Source organism: Molossus molossus, unplaced genomic scaffold (genome assembly GCF_014108415.1).
Source record: "Molossus molossus isolate mMolMol1 unplaced genomic scaffold, mMolMol1.p scaffold_m16_p_2, whole genome shotgun sequence".
Lineage (NCBI taxonomy): Eukaryota > Metazoa > Chordata > Mammalia > Chiroptera > Molossidae > Molossus > Molossus molossus.
In genome coordinates this window covers 122,086,827-122,104,930 of record NW_023425355.1, presented here as the reverse complement: position 1 = coordinate 122,104,930, position 18,104 = coordinate 122,086,827, and the positions used below count along the sequence as shown (strand labels likewise).

Genomic DNA, 18,104 nt, shown 5'->3' with positions numbered 1-18,104 from the left:
CATCTCCAATTTGTTCATTGCAACTGCAATATACTGAAGTTCAAAATTAAAGAAAAACTTTCATCATTACTATACTTAATACTATTAAATGATATAATTTGGTTTTAATGATCAAACTTTAATGTTTCTTAAAAAAAAGAAACTCTGGAAAAAGTGGTCTCCTGCTGATATAACAGGAACATTATTTTGCTATTATCATATCTACATACGCAGATGATGATACTTTCTATTTTCCATATCAAAATAACTATATTAACAACTGTTCTTCCAAGAAACTCAGAATTTAGCTTTAGATAACTTGTAATATTTCTAAAGACTCTTTGCAAGAGATAATGATATAAATCAATAATCCCATATAGTGCAAAGGAATATGTATTTTCTACAGGTTACTTTGTTATCAAAAAGGCAATGGCCATTTTTATTCATGTATGTGTTATTAAAGTACTTTTTTATTGAATTTATTGGGATGACATTGGTTAATAAAATTATATAGATTTCAAGTGTACAATCCTATAATACATCATCTGTATATTGTATTGTGTATTCACCACACCAAGTTAAGTCTCCTTCCATTACCATTTGTCCCCCTTTTACCCTCTTCAACCTTTTCCACCCCACTTTCCCTCTGGTAATCACCATACCGTTGTCTGCGTCTATGAGTTTTCTTTGTGTGTTTGTGTGTATGTGTGTGTGTGTGTGTGTGTTGCTTAATCCCTTCACCTTTTTCACCCAGCCCAACATCAATAAATCAACAAACAGCAAGTGTTGGCAAGGATGTGGAGAAAAGGAAACCCTGTGCACTGTTGGTCGGAATGCAGACTGGTGCAGTTACTCTGGAAAGCAGTATGGAGTTACCTCAAAAAATAAAAAAATGGAACTGCCTTATGACCCAGCAATCCCACTTGTGGAAATATATCCAAAGAAACCCAAAACACTAATTCGAAAGAATATATGCACCCTTATATTCATAGCAGCATTATTTGCAATAGCCAAGATCTGGAAACAGCCCAAGTGCCCATCAGTTGATGAGTGGATAATAAAAAAGCCATGGTACATCTACACAATGGAAGACTACTCAGCTAAAAAAATGAAGGAAATCTTACCTTTTGCAATAGCATGTATGGACCTGGAGAGTATTATGCTAAGTTAAAATACTCTTTTAACACATAAAAAAAGAACATTTTGCACTGCAGAGAATTTTATTCTAAAGAGTCTGAGACAGTTGCAATAATAATTTCTAATTGAAACATTATACACATGAGAAACACCAATATAGTCTAACCTTGTTACATTTTCTGAAAACAAAGGTATTCTATAGTGGGCTCTAGGAAAAAAAAATCAATCTAAATTATATAAAATTGGTGTGTTATTCAAATTAACAACATCCCTCTAATTTCTTATTGTTTTACTCTTTGGATTTCACTTCGTGTAAACTAATTATTAAAGTTTCCTGTTTTCAGGGTACCAAAATGTAATGGTTGGGATAAAGAAGAAAGGAAAAAAAAACACCACTTGTTCACACAATTGATATAAAACCCAAATAAGAGGACTTTAAGACCATCTTCTTTAATAGCAAATGATATATATTTGCCTTTGAATATATTTTTAAAGATTAATGAACTGCATACATGCAAAGTCCAGTCTGAGACCATTTCAGGAGTAAAAGATTCCAAATGGAAGAACTAATTCTTGGAAAAGTAGACTGAAAACAACTGAAGAGTGCTGCTTGGATTAGCCAAGCAGAAAATAGCACTTGTGTCACCATCCTCATGAAGTTCAGATGAAGTGGATTAAAACCAAAGCTAATCGGTTTGTAAATGTCATCTTGAGGTTACAAATATTTCTCACAAGCCCAAGTGTTCATCAAATTTGACTCTCATCATTAATTTTTCATTCTAAAGTTAACCTGGTTAAAAAGTGAGGGTGTTCCCACATCATATTGCATATCCCAAATGGAAATGATGTACTAGAGTAATACATATGCAAAAGGCATATACAACTGGCAAAGTTTCTTATCCCCATTTTCTTATTCCTTTGAAAAGAACATCTTCACTTTGTTATTCACAAAGAAAGTCTGACTAAGTATTCTTTTTGTTGTTGTTAACCCTCACCAGAGGATATTTTTTCCTTTGATTTTTACATAGAGTGAAAGGGAGGGGGGAGAGAAAGAGAGAGAGAAACATCTAGGTGAGAGAGACAGATCGATTGGTTGTCTCCCACATGACCCAGACCAGGGCTGGGGATCAATTGAACTGAAACTCAGGTATGTACTTGCCCCTGACTGGGAATCGAACCCACGACCCTTAGGTCCACAGGCCGAGGCTCCAACAGCTGAGCCAAACCGGCCAGGGCTGACAATGGATTCTTTTAATGCAGAAAGTGTTGTGTGGATTGGCAAAGAAACCAATTTGTTTGAAACTTAGGGAAGCAAACAATGCACATGAAAGCAACAATGTACTAATCATGTGTGTCTTATAAAGAAATGGTAATAGAAAATGAATCCTCTGACTCACAATAGGGTATATTCTAAAGGAGATAAGCCTTTTATATCTATGAGCATAAATTATTAAATAACTTTACCCTCATAATACTTCTTTTTGCATATGTTAACATTTAAACACACCAGAAAGAGCTCCTGAAATTGCTTATGTTAATGCAACTGCTAGACATTTTAAAAGGCAATTCCACTTAAAACCCAAACCTCAGGTCTCAAAACACCAGCTAAGGCCAACATATAACACAGTTGGTAATATGCAAGATATGAAAACATCCAAACTATATTTCAATGACTTTTTAATTTATAAACCAATCCAATCAACAAAGCATATGTATAAAATTCTAAAAAACATTTTTTGGCAAGTATTTCTTAAGCTAAATGTAATGTCAATCCCCTCATAATAAAAATCTTCCAAACATAAAGCAAAATGTTTTATTAACCTCCTAAGAGGTATAGTAGATACAAAGTAAAAATGGCTTTGGAGAATAGCTGACCATCATGCATAAGCCAAAGAATCAATATTTGGTAAAATAAAAATATGAACTTCTCAATGATAATTACTATACAAGGCATGAAAAAAAGTCTATGAATCTCCCCTTAGATACATTGAAAAGAATCTTCTAAGTCTTAGATGCTAAGATGTGCTATTCTGTCTCAGCAAATAAAAACCCTTATTATTTAGTTAATATTTTCCTTTTAATTATTAGTGATACCATCACTTGAAAAATACTGAGCAATAATTTTTAAATGCATATTTGGGTACTTCCCTAACATACAGGCAGAAACTGACAGATATCTAAAAATATAAGATTTATGCTGAATCCCCATCTTATTGACAGCCATAAATAAACATTAATAAAGCATTTTAGGTGATAGAATGTGCTTTGAATCGGAAGGAAGTCCATAAATAGAAAGGGTTCATTGGCAAAATGAAACCATAACCAGTGGGTTTGATCTCCACTAATCAGCTTGCATTTCATATTCTATTTGGTTTATTTTTTTATTTTTTTTTATTTTTTATCCTCACCCGAGGACATTTTTCCATTTTTTGTTCAGATAGAGCGGGAGGGAGAGAGAGGAAGAGAGAGAGAGAGAAACATCGATGTGAAGGGACACATCAAGTGGCTGCCACTCTCACAACCAACCAGGGCCGGGGACAAACTGCAACTGAGGTACGTGCCCTTAGCGGGAACCGAACCCGGGTCTCTCTGTACTGCAGGCCGACGCTCCAACCGCTGAGCCAAACCGGCCAGGGCTATTTGGTTGATTTTTAATGGTCCACTTGGAGCTATCATAATGGTGTTCCTATAGGTCTATATGATGTGCATTTCAACATACACTTTCCATTTAGAAGAATATATGGAATTGGGTATGTCAGGCTATTTTATGCTATAAAATACATTGTTTATGTTATTGGCCTTTCCTGATTACAGGCTTTCTGATTTTGATGTGAATGCCTATCTAGCTACCCCTACTTAATTGATTCAAAGGAAGACTTAGAGATCAAAAGCCATTTTATCACTTAAGGAGAAAAATATCTATTTTAAACCCACTCTTACTCTTTTATGAAAGGATAGGGCACACACAAGAATAACTGCAGCATATATTCCAGATAAGGGGAACTGACTACCACATGTGGATGTAATGAAAAACCAAAAAACTGTTAACCGGCTTATCCTTCAAATCCATTTACTGCAGCTCTTATCCCCAGGGGTTGGAGTACATATTTTTACTATGTCTGCCCTCTCTTCCTCAATGGAGTATGAAAAAACTTGTAAATCAGTATTAGAAGTCAATAGTGTGATAAGCCTCCCCAATCCTGCAAAACAAGAAAATATCACTGATATAATTACTCCATTAGAGCTAAACTTGGGGCAGGAGGAATGTTTATCACCTACTGAAGCAACAAAAGAGGTTACAGGAGTCAGTGCTCAGCTATGCATTACCTAAAGGAGAAGAAACATTTCTAATGAATTTAATCTGATGCCAACCTCAGAAACACATTTGCATTGTTACCATTTTCCTTCCCAGATACAGGTGCTTACCAAGAGCAACATATTGATCAGTTAGATATGAGTATTCTGGTCCTTAGGATAGTTAAATATCTCACACAAAATGACTGCATTTCCATTTTGATTGATATATCATCTTTTTTTGAGCTCTTTTAAAGTTAACTTCTCCACCCCCAACCCCACCATATGGATCTGCTTATAGTAAGGGGAGGTAATTAGGTTTCTGGGTCTGCAGGACTCAGGATTTGATTCAAGCTGATAATAAATTCACTGGTGAAAGGCTTTTCTCTGAGTTATTTCTGAGGTTTTCACCACCATTCAAGGATTGATTCAATACCCCGAAGACCAGTGAATTATGTAACTCTACCCAAATATCAGCTTGGATCACATCACAGATATCAATCCCACTCACGCTGCTTCTTCAACTTCTGGTTTTAAAGTGTGGGGGAAGCCTCAAGAAAGTAAGAACAGAGTCTGCAATTTGAAAGAGCTTGGCAAACAAACAAAAAGTATCTCATAGGCCAGAAGAAAAGCAGAGGTTGGGAATTATTATCCCTCTAATCCTTGTATCTGGAGAGTATGACCATGTAGCACCAGAGATGAGGGTGAAATTTAGTTAAGCGGAATATAATAAAAATATAAATATAGTGCTGTCTGTCAACTAAAGAAGCAGGAAATTATAACCATCCAATGGAGGACTTCCCCCAGAGTGACAAATTATAACAGAAGCAGCCAGGAATAGATTTAAACAGTAAACCATGTTGCCTTTTATGGAGTACATGAATGAAATTGGCAAGAGTGGCTAATTAATTATTGCTCATTGGTATATCAAATCTCTTGGTAGAATAAGCAAAGCATTAACTTTTTATAAATTATTTGGAGTCAACGTACTATAAATGTAGTATGCCCCATTCATAAGGTATATACATTCCAAAGGCACTGATTTTTTTCCCCCAACATTTTACTTTAGCTTTACATATCAGTATTTTGAGAACTAAAATCACATATGACAATTCATGATATAGTGGAAGAACACAGAACATTTTACATACATCTGGACTATAGAAAACCATGTGATGCATATTTTCTACTGTACTTTGTACTTAGTTTGTGGAAATGTTAAGTCTATAGTGATAAACATTCAACTATACTGAAAACAGTGGTAGTCCAGAAATGTACCAACCTTCAGGATCCAGTAGTTTCTCTATGCCTAACTGAAGTTTGGCGACATTGAATGCATGTTCCAGTCTCTGTGAGGGTGACTGCTGGCAAACAACACTATTCCAATCAAACAATTCCGGCCTAAAACACACACAAAGACAAATATAAATCAATTTACACCATTTCATAAAATTCACTTCAATTCTGGTTTTAATTGACAACCCATGCCCACGGTTCTTAAGAGTGTTACTCTTCATTATCCCTCAGTAAGGTCTTTCACTTAAGGCACAATTTTAATGAAAAATCCTGAGGGAAACAAAGCAGAATTTATTCTACCTTATCCAAGAAACAAAAATGTGTTAATCAAATCCAAGCTCATGGATTTGAATACCAGCCATTTGCTGGTAACTTCCAATTATATAAACCTAGTCCAGACTTCTTTCCTGAATTTCAGACTCTGGAGTCATCTGCTTATTCATGATCTCCATTTCAAGTTATCAGAAGACTCAAGGGTCCAAAACCGAGCTTCTCATGTCCATCCCATTATACTCCCCCAAACCCGCCTACTTCTCTTGACGTCCTCCCCATCTCAACAACCAATGACAAGTTCAAATGTGTAGTTTGCTCAGACAAGAAACCGTGTAGTGAACTTTGAGGACTCTTACACTCCCATACAACACTTAGCTGGAAATATATCCAGAATGTGACCACTCCTCATTATCCTGCTACCATCATCTTATTCCCAAATACCATTTTATTTTTCATGGACTATTGCAATAGCTTTCTAACTGCTCCTCAACTCCCACCCTTGTCCCTGTTAATCTCTTCTTAGCTGCCAGAGTGGTCTCCTAAAATGGTTCATCACAGTCTTCTCAAATCTCTGCTACTGGAGATTAATAGTCACTGATTTAACAGGGCCCTACATGGTCTGGTTCACCATTCGATTCTTGATTTTTTTTTTTCTTGCCTCTCTCTTCATATTCCTCAAACAGGTTAGTTTCCTACATTTGCTGTTCCTTCTGCCTGGAGTTCTCTTCCCCCAGAAATCAACATGGCTCACTCCTCCACATATTTTGGGTCTTGACTCCAAAGTCACATTATTGGTGGCTCCTTCCCTGCTCTCCCCCTGCCTAAAATTGCTCACTCCCAAATCAAACTTACATACACTCATTTCCTCTCATTAGCACTTACTACTATTTAACATTGTATACATTTTAATCTTCTTTTATCTGTCTCCCCCAGTGGAATGTAGAATACAGAATATTATTTTTTGCCAGTTTTGTTCACTTCTAGAAACCCAACCTGACACATAGTAGGAGTTCAATAAATATTTATTGACTACACCAGAAAATGGATGAGAACACACTATATCAGTATTGTTTTACTTGATAATAGAGAAACACTGAGTGTAAGAGGCAGTTCTTACAAGGGTTTTGTATATAATGAGGAAAAAATGCATACATCACAAGTTAAATAAATTCTAAATGTGAAAACTACAGATCAGATATGAGGCTTTTTAACATCAGAAGAGGTCAAGAATGTTTTTTAAAGCTTAAGAGAGTTTTCATATGATCTCACTTATTTGTGGAATATAATGAACATAACAGTCTGAGGAATAGGGTAGTCCCAGAGACGCGGAAGCGGGGTACAGACTGACAATCCCCTAAAGAGGGGGGTGGTGGGGAGAGATAAACCACAGAACTTATATGCATGTATGCATGAACAGTGGACATGGACAACAATCTGGGGAAAGGGCAGGGAGGGAGGGGGAGGGGGGAATCAGTGGGGGAAAAAGGAGAAACATCTGTAACAAAAATTAATTAATAAAAAATAATAATAATAAAAATAAAATAACCTAAAATGTAAACTTATAAGTTGAAGCAAATAAACCTGACTGTGCACTGCACAGTAAGAAACAATCTCAAAAAAAAAAAGCTTAAGAGAGTTTTAAATGGTAGTTTGGGTTTGTAGTTAAGAAAAGTATTTGAAAATGAATTCTAAGTTGTGTGGATATTAAAGAATCAAAGTTCTTAGGGAAGAAAAATCCATAATGTACTCAGTCAGTCAAGATCTCACAGGTTTTGGCTTCACTGGGAGATTTCTAGTATTAAGTGGTGGGAAATATGGCTAGGAGGAGAAATCAGGATGAGTCTGCAAAGGCCTTGGCTGTTAAGAAATTGCACTTTATCCCAACAATATTAGAAACCATTAGTTAAATGGTTCTTTACCTTTTTAGGATCACAGTTACCTTTGAGAATCTGATAAGCACTATAAAATGTCTACCCAGACAAATACCTGTCCATATCTTTAAATAGAAGTTACATAGAATTTTAGGATATTTGGGTCTGCCTGTAGACTCCTGATTAAGAACTCATATTCTACAAGGGAAGAAGTTACAAGGATGGGCTTCCTTCTCATTTTCTAAAAACCATAATTCAAAAGAAAGGTCCAATTTTATTTCTCATTTGACTCTCATTTTCTTTTTTTAATTGCTCCTAGCCTGATTAACTCACCAGAATTGTGTGTACTTCTTGGGAAATCTACACTCCCTTAAATACTCCAAGTTATGCAAAACAGTTAACAAATCTTTTAGAACCTAAAATATGTATAAATTTGGAGCTGCCTCCAGTAGTGGGAAGACTATAAGAAATCAAAATTAAATTCTAGACCATCTGGGGAAACTTGAACTTCACTATGCAACTTCCGCCCCACCTTCATTTTTTTTTTTTTTTTCATTTCTCAGTAATGGGAGTGAAAAAGAACACAGGTGGGGGAGTGCAGGAAACTAGTTTTCTCTCCTACAGTAGAGTAACCAAGGTTAAATGAGTATGATGGGAAAGAATAAAACTGCTTCTGCATTCTAACCCTTTTCTCTTCATCCCCTCTCCCTTTTCCTTGGCCACTAACTAATCACCTGAACAAGGAGTTATCTAAATCATGTAATCTATTTGAACTTCAGTGTTTTCATTTTAAAAAGAAGGAACTGTATCCCTGGCCAGTATGGCTCAGTTGGTTGGGCTTTATCCTGTGCACCAAAAGGTTGCTGGTTTGATTCCCAGTCAGGGCACATACCCAGGTTTCAGGCCTGATCCCCAGTAGGGGGCATGCAGGAGGCAGCCAATCGATGCTTCTCTCTCTGTACCCCCCCCATCTCTAAAAAACAATAAATTAAATAAATAGAAGAAATTGTATAAAATGGTCTTTGAGGTCTCTTCTAGAATTAAATTACTCTAATTAATTATTTTCAATCCTTAAAATTTATCAGTAATTAACATTTTATAACTTTGATTTTCAAATGCATGAAAAATTGGAAAACCAACCAATTATAGAGGAAAGTCACATACCTTCTATGCTAACATAGACCGTAACTTATAAATAAGGACATGTAATCAAGGATCACCAATCTTTTGAGGAAAACAATGTACTGAACAAGACAACATAGACTAGTAGATAAGCGGAGTCCTCCATAAATTCAAATCCTAGCTCTACCACATATTAGCCAAATAGACTTAGGTAAATATATAACTTCTCTGTGTCTTAGTTTTCCAATTTGTAAAATGGGGTTTATCACTGTATCTATGTCATGAGAAATAGATGGGATATTTTACTTAGAAGAGTACCCACAAAATAATAATTGCTTAAAAACATTAACTTCTAGCCCTGGCCAATTTGGCTCAGTGGCTGGAGCATTGGCTCATGGACCAAAGAGTCTCAGGTTCGATTTCTGGTTAAGGGCAAGTACCTTGGTTGCAGGTTCGATCCCTAGCCCGGTTCAGGGTCATGCAGGAGGCAACCAATCAATGTGTCTCACATCGATGTTTGTCTCTCTTGCCTCTGTCTCTCTCCCTCCTCCCTCCCTCTCTCTCTATACCTAAACATCAATGGAAAAATATCCTTGGGTGAGGATAAATTTTTTTTTTAAATTAACTTCTATTATTTTGTTCTGTAGTTAATTATATTTATAAAGTAATAACAATGCATTTTCAATTTATAGATTCAAGCCAAGAATACCTATACTTACAGAACAGATATATAAATGTTAGAAATATTGTTGATGCAAGAATGATAATAACAAAATGGAAGGTGGAGAGGAGGAAATAAGTTTAAGTGTGATAATTTCCTCATTCTTCATATCAGGTAGCCAACATATTTTGTCTAAACTTAAAAAAAGGTTCACCTTTATCATTTTAAGTAATACCAGCAACAATTATAAGAATGAAAATAGTATAATATAGTAATCAAATTAGGAAAGAGATAGGGATGAGAGATAATACCTGTGGACTTTTTGGACCCCAAGAAGACTCATCTGATGTGAACCTCGAGAAGAAATTTATATGCTGAGATGGACTCTCCATGGTCAACTGGGAGCCCACATTTTATAAATAATAAGATTATAGCACACATTTACTGACAGGGGCTTCTCAGACTGAATTCACAGTTTCCCCACTATGACCTGCTTAGTTTGTCATAAGTTGACAACTTTAGGGAAACCCTGGTTTTGTCTTTCTACCAAAGGATTGAGACCTGCCTGCCCTGTCTTATCAGAACTGCACAATTTGTATTACTCATTTACATAAAATGGACACTGAGAACCTGTGTGGGAATTTTTACCATAAAAGGCAGCCTCCCCTTTGTCTAGATGGAACACAAGTTAGGTTCCTACCTGAATCTGTCTCTCCAGGACTAGAGCTCCTTTTGCTCAAATAATTGTTCTTTATTCTTTATTACAGTCTATAATTACGATTGGTTTACAGCTTCATATTAAGGAGGAAGCCCATATACTGTCAGAAATCAACTAATCAGGAAATAAAAATACATAATTGTGACATCAGAAAGAATGAAAGAAGCTGGGGACAGTGACTACTTCTAGGAAGTGGAATGTGATGAGATGGGGTTGGAGTCATGAAGACACATTTTGTTTTTTTGTTTTTATCCTTTACCCCTCTCTCTACCATTTGATTTACTTTTTTTTTTTTTTTTTTTGCATTCATATTTTATTTAATGGGATTGTTCTTTTATTTTTTCCAATTTTTAATTTTTCAATTATGGTTGACATTCAATATTATTTTATATTAGCTTCGATTGTACAGCATAATGGTAAGACATTTATAGAATTTAAAAAGTGATCCCCCAGCCCTGGCCGAATAGCTCAGTTGGTTAGGGCATTGTCCTAATACATCAAGGTTCAATCCTTGTCAGGGCACATATAAAAATCAACCAATGAGTGCATAAAGAAGTGAAACAACAAAGCAAAGTCTCTCTCTCCCTCCCTTCCTCTCTCTAAAAATCAATCAATAAATTCTTTTTTTTTTTTTTCCTCACCCGAGGACATTTTTCCATTTTTTGTACAGATAGAGTGGGAGGGAGAGAGAGGAAGAGACAGAGAGAGAGAAACATCGACGTGAAGGGACACATCGAGTGGCTGCCACCGCACGACCAACCAGGGCCAGGGACAAACTGCAACAGAAGTACGTGCCCTTAGCGGGAACCGAACCCGGGTCTCTCCGGACCGCAGGCCGATGCTCTAACCGCTGAGCCAAACCGGCCAGGGCCAATCAATAAATTCTTTAAAAGGTGATTCCCCCCCAATAAGTCTAGCACCCAGCTGGCATAATACATGGTTATTACAGTATTGACTATACTCCCTATGCTATATTTGACATCCCCATGACTATTTTGTAACTACCAATTTGTACTTCTTAATCCCTTCACCATTTTACCCATCCCTCCAACCACCCCCTTCCCATCTGGCAACCATAATCAGTCTGTTCTCTGTATCTATGAGTCTGTTTCTATTTTGTTGGTTGGTTTATCTTGTTCTTCAGATTCCATATATAAGTGAGATCATATGGTATTTGTCTTTCTCTGTCTGACTTATTTCACTGAGCATAATACCCTCTAGATCCATCCATGTTGTTGTCTGACTTACTTTTATAACCATGTGCTGTGTTACTTCCATGGTAAGAAATTAAAATAAGCAATTAGGAAGACATCTTTATTGCAACTTTAACTCAGAGCAACTTATCTGCATAATTTGAACATATTTCTAATCAATCAGCATTTGGTTTTTCCCACAAAAGTAGAATCTGGCTTCCTTTTAACAATGCTGTAGTGGACTTTATGTTTTAATGTAACACTTTTAATTTCCTACATATCAAGATAAAATATAGCCTTAAATAGATATAAAGCCACAAACATTCTAACTTTTGGCAAGGCTCTCTGTCAATCCCTAATGCTCTATATTAAGTGCTTTGTTCTATATAGCTTAGTCACTCGATTATTGAAATCAGGACACCTCATGACATTCCTAAGTATACCAATGGCAATCACCTTGGAACAGAAAGTTCAACCACTTTGTCTTAGATAAACAATATGAACATCTGTCAAAGACAAAAAGATGAGGGAGATGATTCATGAAAGAGCATTACCAACTGTGAGAAACCTCTTGAAAAGTATCTATGTTTTGCATAAAAAGGTAGTCTTGGATAATTCATTCAACATGACAGTGGAGAATATATAAATGAAGATATTTTGCCGGAGAAAAAGTGGGTCAGGGACAGATCCAGCGGGGCAATCTGGGTATGTTTACTGTATCACTTACAAACATATTCAGAAATCATGAAATAGAGTATGAACAAATGTAGTGTGAGAACATGCTTGCAGGATTGAAGTCTTCCACTTGAAAAGAAAATGTTAAAGAGCAAACAAGGACCACATGACCTGATCCTAGTTATTTCTATTCATCTGCAAATGTGTACAAGATCAATATGTTCAGGCCCTTACTGGGAGCATGTGGCTGCATAAATGAGAGCTGACTTATAATGCTGAATGAACGTCTCTAACCCTTCTCATAATGCTTTACTGAAGTTGTGGACTATTTTTGTGTGTGTTATATTTATGAAAAACAAGGTGTTACCACTGCTTAACATGACCATTGAGTGGGAGCCTGCCTCCTTTGGAAAATCAGGCTGAGTCATTCACCTGGAAATTCAGCCTGGATGGGGTTAATTAAATCCAGCTGGAGCAAGACCCCCTACAAAGAGGCTTATTTAGAAAGCCTTGCTCTTGGATTGAGCTTTACAATGAAGAAAATTTATATTCTGGACTTTTCTGGAAGCAAGATTGGCATAGGAAAATGGTAGCTTCGTCGAGAAAAAAAAAGATGAGCTGCACTGAGTATCAGGGAAGGTGCAGTCCAGTGGCATTTCAAACACAGTTAATAAGGCAATGTATCTGACCGTGGGGATTGGGCTGGGTAAAGAGATAGACAACAGGAAAACCAAAGTATATATTTCTTAGAGTAAATGCATTATATAGATAATACATGTAATATTCAATATTATGTATAACATATATGAATGCATTATATGTGTATTTACCATGTTGTTTTGCTTTTTCTTGAACTGTTAATTCATTTACTGAGCTTCTTTATATAAGAAAATGCAAACAAGTATTTTGTTATCTTAGAAAATATAATATTGTATAGAATAGACATAAGGACAGCTGGTTCACTAAATTACATTGAATCATTATTTTTTCTAAATGCATCATCTGTGTATTGTATTGTGTTCACCACCCCAAGCCAAGTCAAGTCTCCTTCCATTCGTTTTATGAACACCCACAGAAGAACGCTCTCTCTTTGTATAGCAAATGCTTTGCTGTTCCAGAGCAATTGTTTCTTTTGATATTCTGAGCACTGAGACATACAATTAATTGTGGTCTGCTCTTTGCCTTCCTTGGTTGCTAAGCTGCTTAGAGCCCCTTTTAACCCTGAAATATAAAAGATATACAGGACCTTATGGTATTTGCTAAGTGTATATGGGACAAACAAAATGTTTCTTTTTCTAATTATTAATCTGATGATGGTGATTAATTTTACTACAGCCACTCGCATGAGATATGAAATCATTTTTTAGCTGTATAGTTTAAACTCATACTAACACATTATTTGTACAGAAAGACCAACTGCATTCTTAGCAAAGTCAGAAAATAACCTTGATTTTCTGGCAGAGTCCCAATCTCAAATATGTTGATCCCTTCCTCAACCATAACCACATTCATGCTCTGGTCATTTAATATTTCAACAACTAAAGGACAGATCACATAAAAAACAGGATAAATATTCTTATTCCGTGCATTCAAGTGCATGGTTAGATCAATACGGTCAACACACATGACACCTTGCATAGTGTGAAATGATCTGGAACCACATTGGAGAAAAAAATCAGTCTCTAAACCAATACTTATAAAAATTATTCAATGTCTCTGCAGTCTCCTTACCTATGACTGTGGATGAGAGCATTCAAAGCCAGACCATCAGACCAGCTGGTGGTGAAGTTAATGACATTAACCTGTGGATAATTACGAGTTGATTGTCGGACCCAGCTCAGGAGAATCTTTTCACTGTTGGTTTGTTGCAATCCAGCCATGATATTTTTCATTACATTTTTTACCTAGTGTGGAAAGAAATTTTCATTAAAAAATGCATTCCTTGAACAAGAACCACGCAAACTTATATTTTAAAGTCCTTATCTTCAGTAATAAATAAGAAATTCAGGGTCAATTAGTAATAAGAAATAGTAGATCCTACCAGGGCTGAGTCCACTCTAATTAGGAGTTTCTTATGATTGATCAGTATCTGTGATATACCATTGGTTGAATATGGTTAATATCACTTCTGGATTCATCCATATTAAACAATTAGTTTTGTATTTTTAGAATTGATCATCTTATAACTTTAAATGGATATGCTAGAGAAGAGAGTGTACAAAACATTACTCTTGTTGACCAGGAACTTAAGATATATTAGTGGTTTTAGGATAAGAAGAATAACACAGCGGTGAAAAGAATGGGCTTACTTTTTTTTTTTTTAACTCCTCACCCGAGGACATTTTTTTGCATTTATCTTCAGATAGAGCAGTAGGGAAAGAGGGGAGAAGAGAGGGAGAGAAACATCTGTGACTGGTTGCCACCCACACGACCCCAACCTAGCTCAGGGAAAAACTGCAACTGAGGTACATGCCCTTAGCGAGAACTGAACCAGATCTCTGGTTCGCAGGCCGACGCTCCAACTGCTGAGCCACCGGCAAGGGTTGGGCTTACTTTTCTTAAAGCCTAGGTTGAAATTTTGCTTTACTATTAATTAATTATGTTAACTAGGCAACTTAACCATTTTAGACCTCTGTTTCTTTACACATACAAGGTTGTAAGAATCAAAGGACAAACTATGGTAAGATTAAAACCCCTAGGTTTATACTATATTTTACATAATGCAAATTATGTTTACTGACTGAAGTAGGAAAAAAAAGGAGAAATGACTTTGCCTATTTCAAATAAAACAAAAGAAAGGAAAAGATTATTTATCCCTAAAAACTGTGACCATGTCACCTTGGTTTTTGTTTTGTGGTGATTTGTTTGTGGTAGTCAGTCTGGTTTAATCCCTTACGGCCTTTTTCAGCATAAGAGATTCACATACAAAGAGTAGAAAGGTTACTAAATGCCCAAGGCATGGGTCCAGAACTCTGGGTCATTTACCAGGTCACTTGGGTGGCAGGAAATGCCATTTAAGAAGCTGCTTTTGTATAAAAATAATAATAATAATAATAAAGTTACAAAATCCCTTTGAAAATACATACACAGCATAGATCTTCAGGTGAAAACAGAAGGCACATCTCACCTCTCAGGAAGTGGTCAGGAGACCTGCTCCGGTGTCTAGAAACACAGTGTCCTGAACTGGAGGGCCTCTCAACTGCTGGGGGGCCCCCAGAGAAAGAGTTTGGCTGGACCTGCCTAGCTACCCTGGACATTGTCACTACTATTTCATTATCTCATACCCTTGATCTTTTGCACCTGGTAAGCACATCTATGAGATTTTCTATGCAACAGTCTTAGACTCAGAAGAGTCATGTCACCAAAGACATAGTCTCCAGGGGTGTGAGATGCCAGTTAGTGGCACTGAGACCCACTCTCTCCTAAATGGGAGGGCAAAGGTCAGTTTTCTCCTTGCCTGAGAATGAAGAGGGGACTGGTGTCCCCTGAACAAAAGAGCCTTAGAAGGATCGTTCTCAACAAAGTGCCTGGCAGATACATAGACACCAAATGCAGACAAAAAACCACTGGAGTCTGACAGGTTGGCCCTGCAGTGGTTTGTCTTACTCCCCCACCCCACAGACTCTGTCTGCTTTGTCCCCTGGTGCTTGTTTTTGGCCGAGGTTAAAGGCTTAATGTCTGTAGGGGAGACATGGAGAGATGGTGCAGAACATTCAAGATGCCCTCACGTGCAGAGTGGTGAGATAGTGCCAGGCCAAGGGGCGCTGTTGCATGTGTTGGGCTCCGGGACATCACCTCGGGGCTGTGAGGGGGCTGGCTTCTTTGGCAATAGCAGCTGTGCTCCCTGCGAAGTCATGGCCTCCCAACATGAGGCCACCTGGCTGCAAAGCACAGGGCTCAGATCCCGCGTGGCCTGGTCCCACCAGTCCTAAGTCTCTCCTTCTGCTTGTCAGATAGGGTCTCGACTGCAGGGTCCCCTTGATAGAGGAATTCAGCCACATTGTTCAAAATCAGGCAGACGTCCATTGCAAGCACGTTGGCAGCAAAGAACCCCAACACCCCACCCCGGCTGCCTTGGAGGCCCAGTCCGAGGACTTATGCCATGGAGATGGCAAGGTAGATGAGGACTGCCGTGGCACAGCTCAGGAAGTCCGTCGTGGGCCAACACCAGCTACAGCACATGTCCTTCAGCAGCATGGCGTCCGCACGGAGGAAGTAGAGGACCGGCGGGAACTATTGGAAGGGGGGGCGGACCAGGGAGGAAGGTGGCCACTGAGAATGCCAGATAAAGAACAACGGAAATGAATGCCAGACTCGACGTCACTGGTGCCAGGATTGGGGGGGGATGGACAGGACACACAGACAGGGGTGCACAGCCCACAGATCGGAGGAGCCAACTGGCTGTGCGTCAAAATCTGGGACCCGCATGGTGGCAGCAGCGGCAGAGACCTCAGGGCCTCAGGCCGGGCCTCGCTCCCTCTCCCCCTCCTCTCTGCCACCCCCTGCCTCCTCCCACCACAAGGGAAGTGGAAACCCAGACTCCAGGAAGGAAAGAAAAGGCCAAACTCTTGTTTGTATTTTTTATTGTTTTTCGGAACATTTTCTTCAAGGTTCTGTGCAATGCAAATGCCATACCGCAGGTTGTTGTATTTCAGTTTCATTCTTCTTACGAATCTGATGCTGAAATCCATTCTAAACATTTTTTTTCCAGGTTCCAAGAATGCAGTGACCCCTCATTATAGAAGAAACAGTCTACATATTCTATTACTGGAATAATTACTAGGCTACTTCTATAGTAAGGATCCTTATTATACACCTGAAGGAAGTATATAAGTCAATGTGTTTAGGTTTTACCACCAAAGGCTTTCCTTTTGGTTAAAGTCTTTATAACACTACCACTTGATGAGATGATGGATATTTATTATAAATTCTAAATATGACATTTTACTTTGCTTCTTCATCCATGTCGACATTAACAAATGCCCTTGTGGAAAAAATATATTTTAACATCCCAATGTTGGTCATCTTTTTATGAAAGATTCAAGGCAAATTTTAGGATAGACTATTAAATCCAACTTTTAAATAATAGAAAAGGATTTGACATGATGTTTTGTAAATGTGGTAATGATGTGAAATCTGCATATATCTGTCACCATGCCTTGATAGCTAAATTAGTTAGGGGAGTATGATCTAGTTTTCTTAATTCCTTACTGACCTGCTTATTTAGTCAGTTACTCAGTGAAAAAAAAATAGGTCAAATAGTTATGAAAGATATATATAATTTTTCTCATTTTCTAAAGTTATAAAGTACACAACCTCCATGTACAGCGATTGCCAGATGTGTACTTTTTGTCCTGTGCTGAACCTGGGTCAGAATCAGCAGATCCTGGCTCAGTGGTGGTGATGGATTTGCACTGATCAGGCAGCCCTCCCATGATGAATGGGATTCATTTGTGAAATGCTTGGCCAGACTGCCCTTTATGCGCATAATGTTAAAGGACAACCCAGTATTCAATCCAAAACTCCTTTAGCATCATTATGTCACTAATTCACCTATCAGCTTCAGCCTCATTGGTATTGCTTCTACTTGGGTGCAAATGTTGCTAAGAAAAAAAAAATGAAGGGCAATAGGAAATAATCAGTCTTTTTTTCCTTTGTAAAAGACAGTTACCAAGAAATCTTTATTACGGATCACCCTTCAGTCAGACACTGGGCTGGTCCTAAGGTGAGTCTTTCAGCGGAAATATTTCCCAGACTCAGGCCTTACTGTCCCTACGAGGGAAATAATCAATTTAAACAAATGTGTGTGTACGTACAGCTGTACATTTGTTTTTAAAAGGAAAAAAAATGTCTTTGAGCAGGGATTTCAAAAAGCAACTAGGAGT

General features: G+C 37.6%; 1 protein-coding gene across 1 annotated transcript in view; it reads right to left on the bottom strand.

Annotated features, from left to right (window-relative positions):
• Positions 1–18,104, bottom strand: part of DMD (dystrophin) — a 2,326,146-nt gene that overhangs the window by 1,737,958 nt on the left and 570,084 nt on the right. Inside the window, exons 6-7 of the mRNA XM_036270045.1 lie at positions 13,951–14,123; positions 5,693–5,811 (exon numbers count right to left, since the gene is read on the bottom strand). Coding sequence (XP_036125938.1) covers positions 5,693–5,811; positions 13,951–14,123 — 292 coding nt within the window. The remainder of the gene's footprint in view (positions 1–5,692; positions 5,812–13,950; positions 14,124–18,104) is intronic.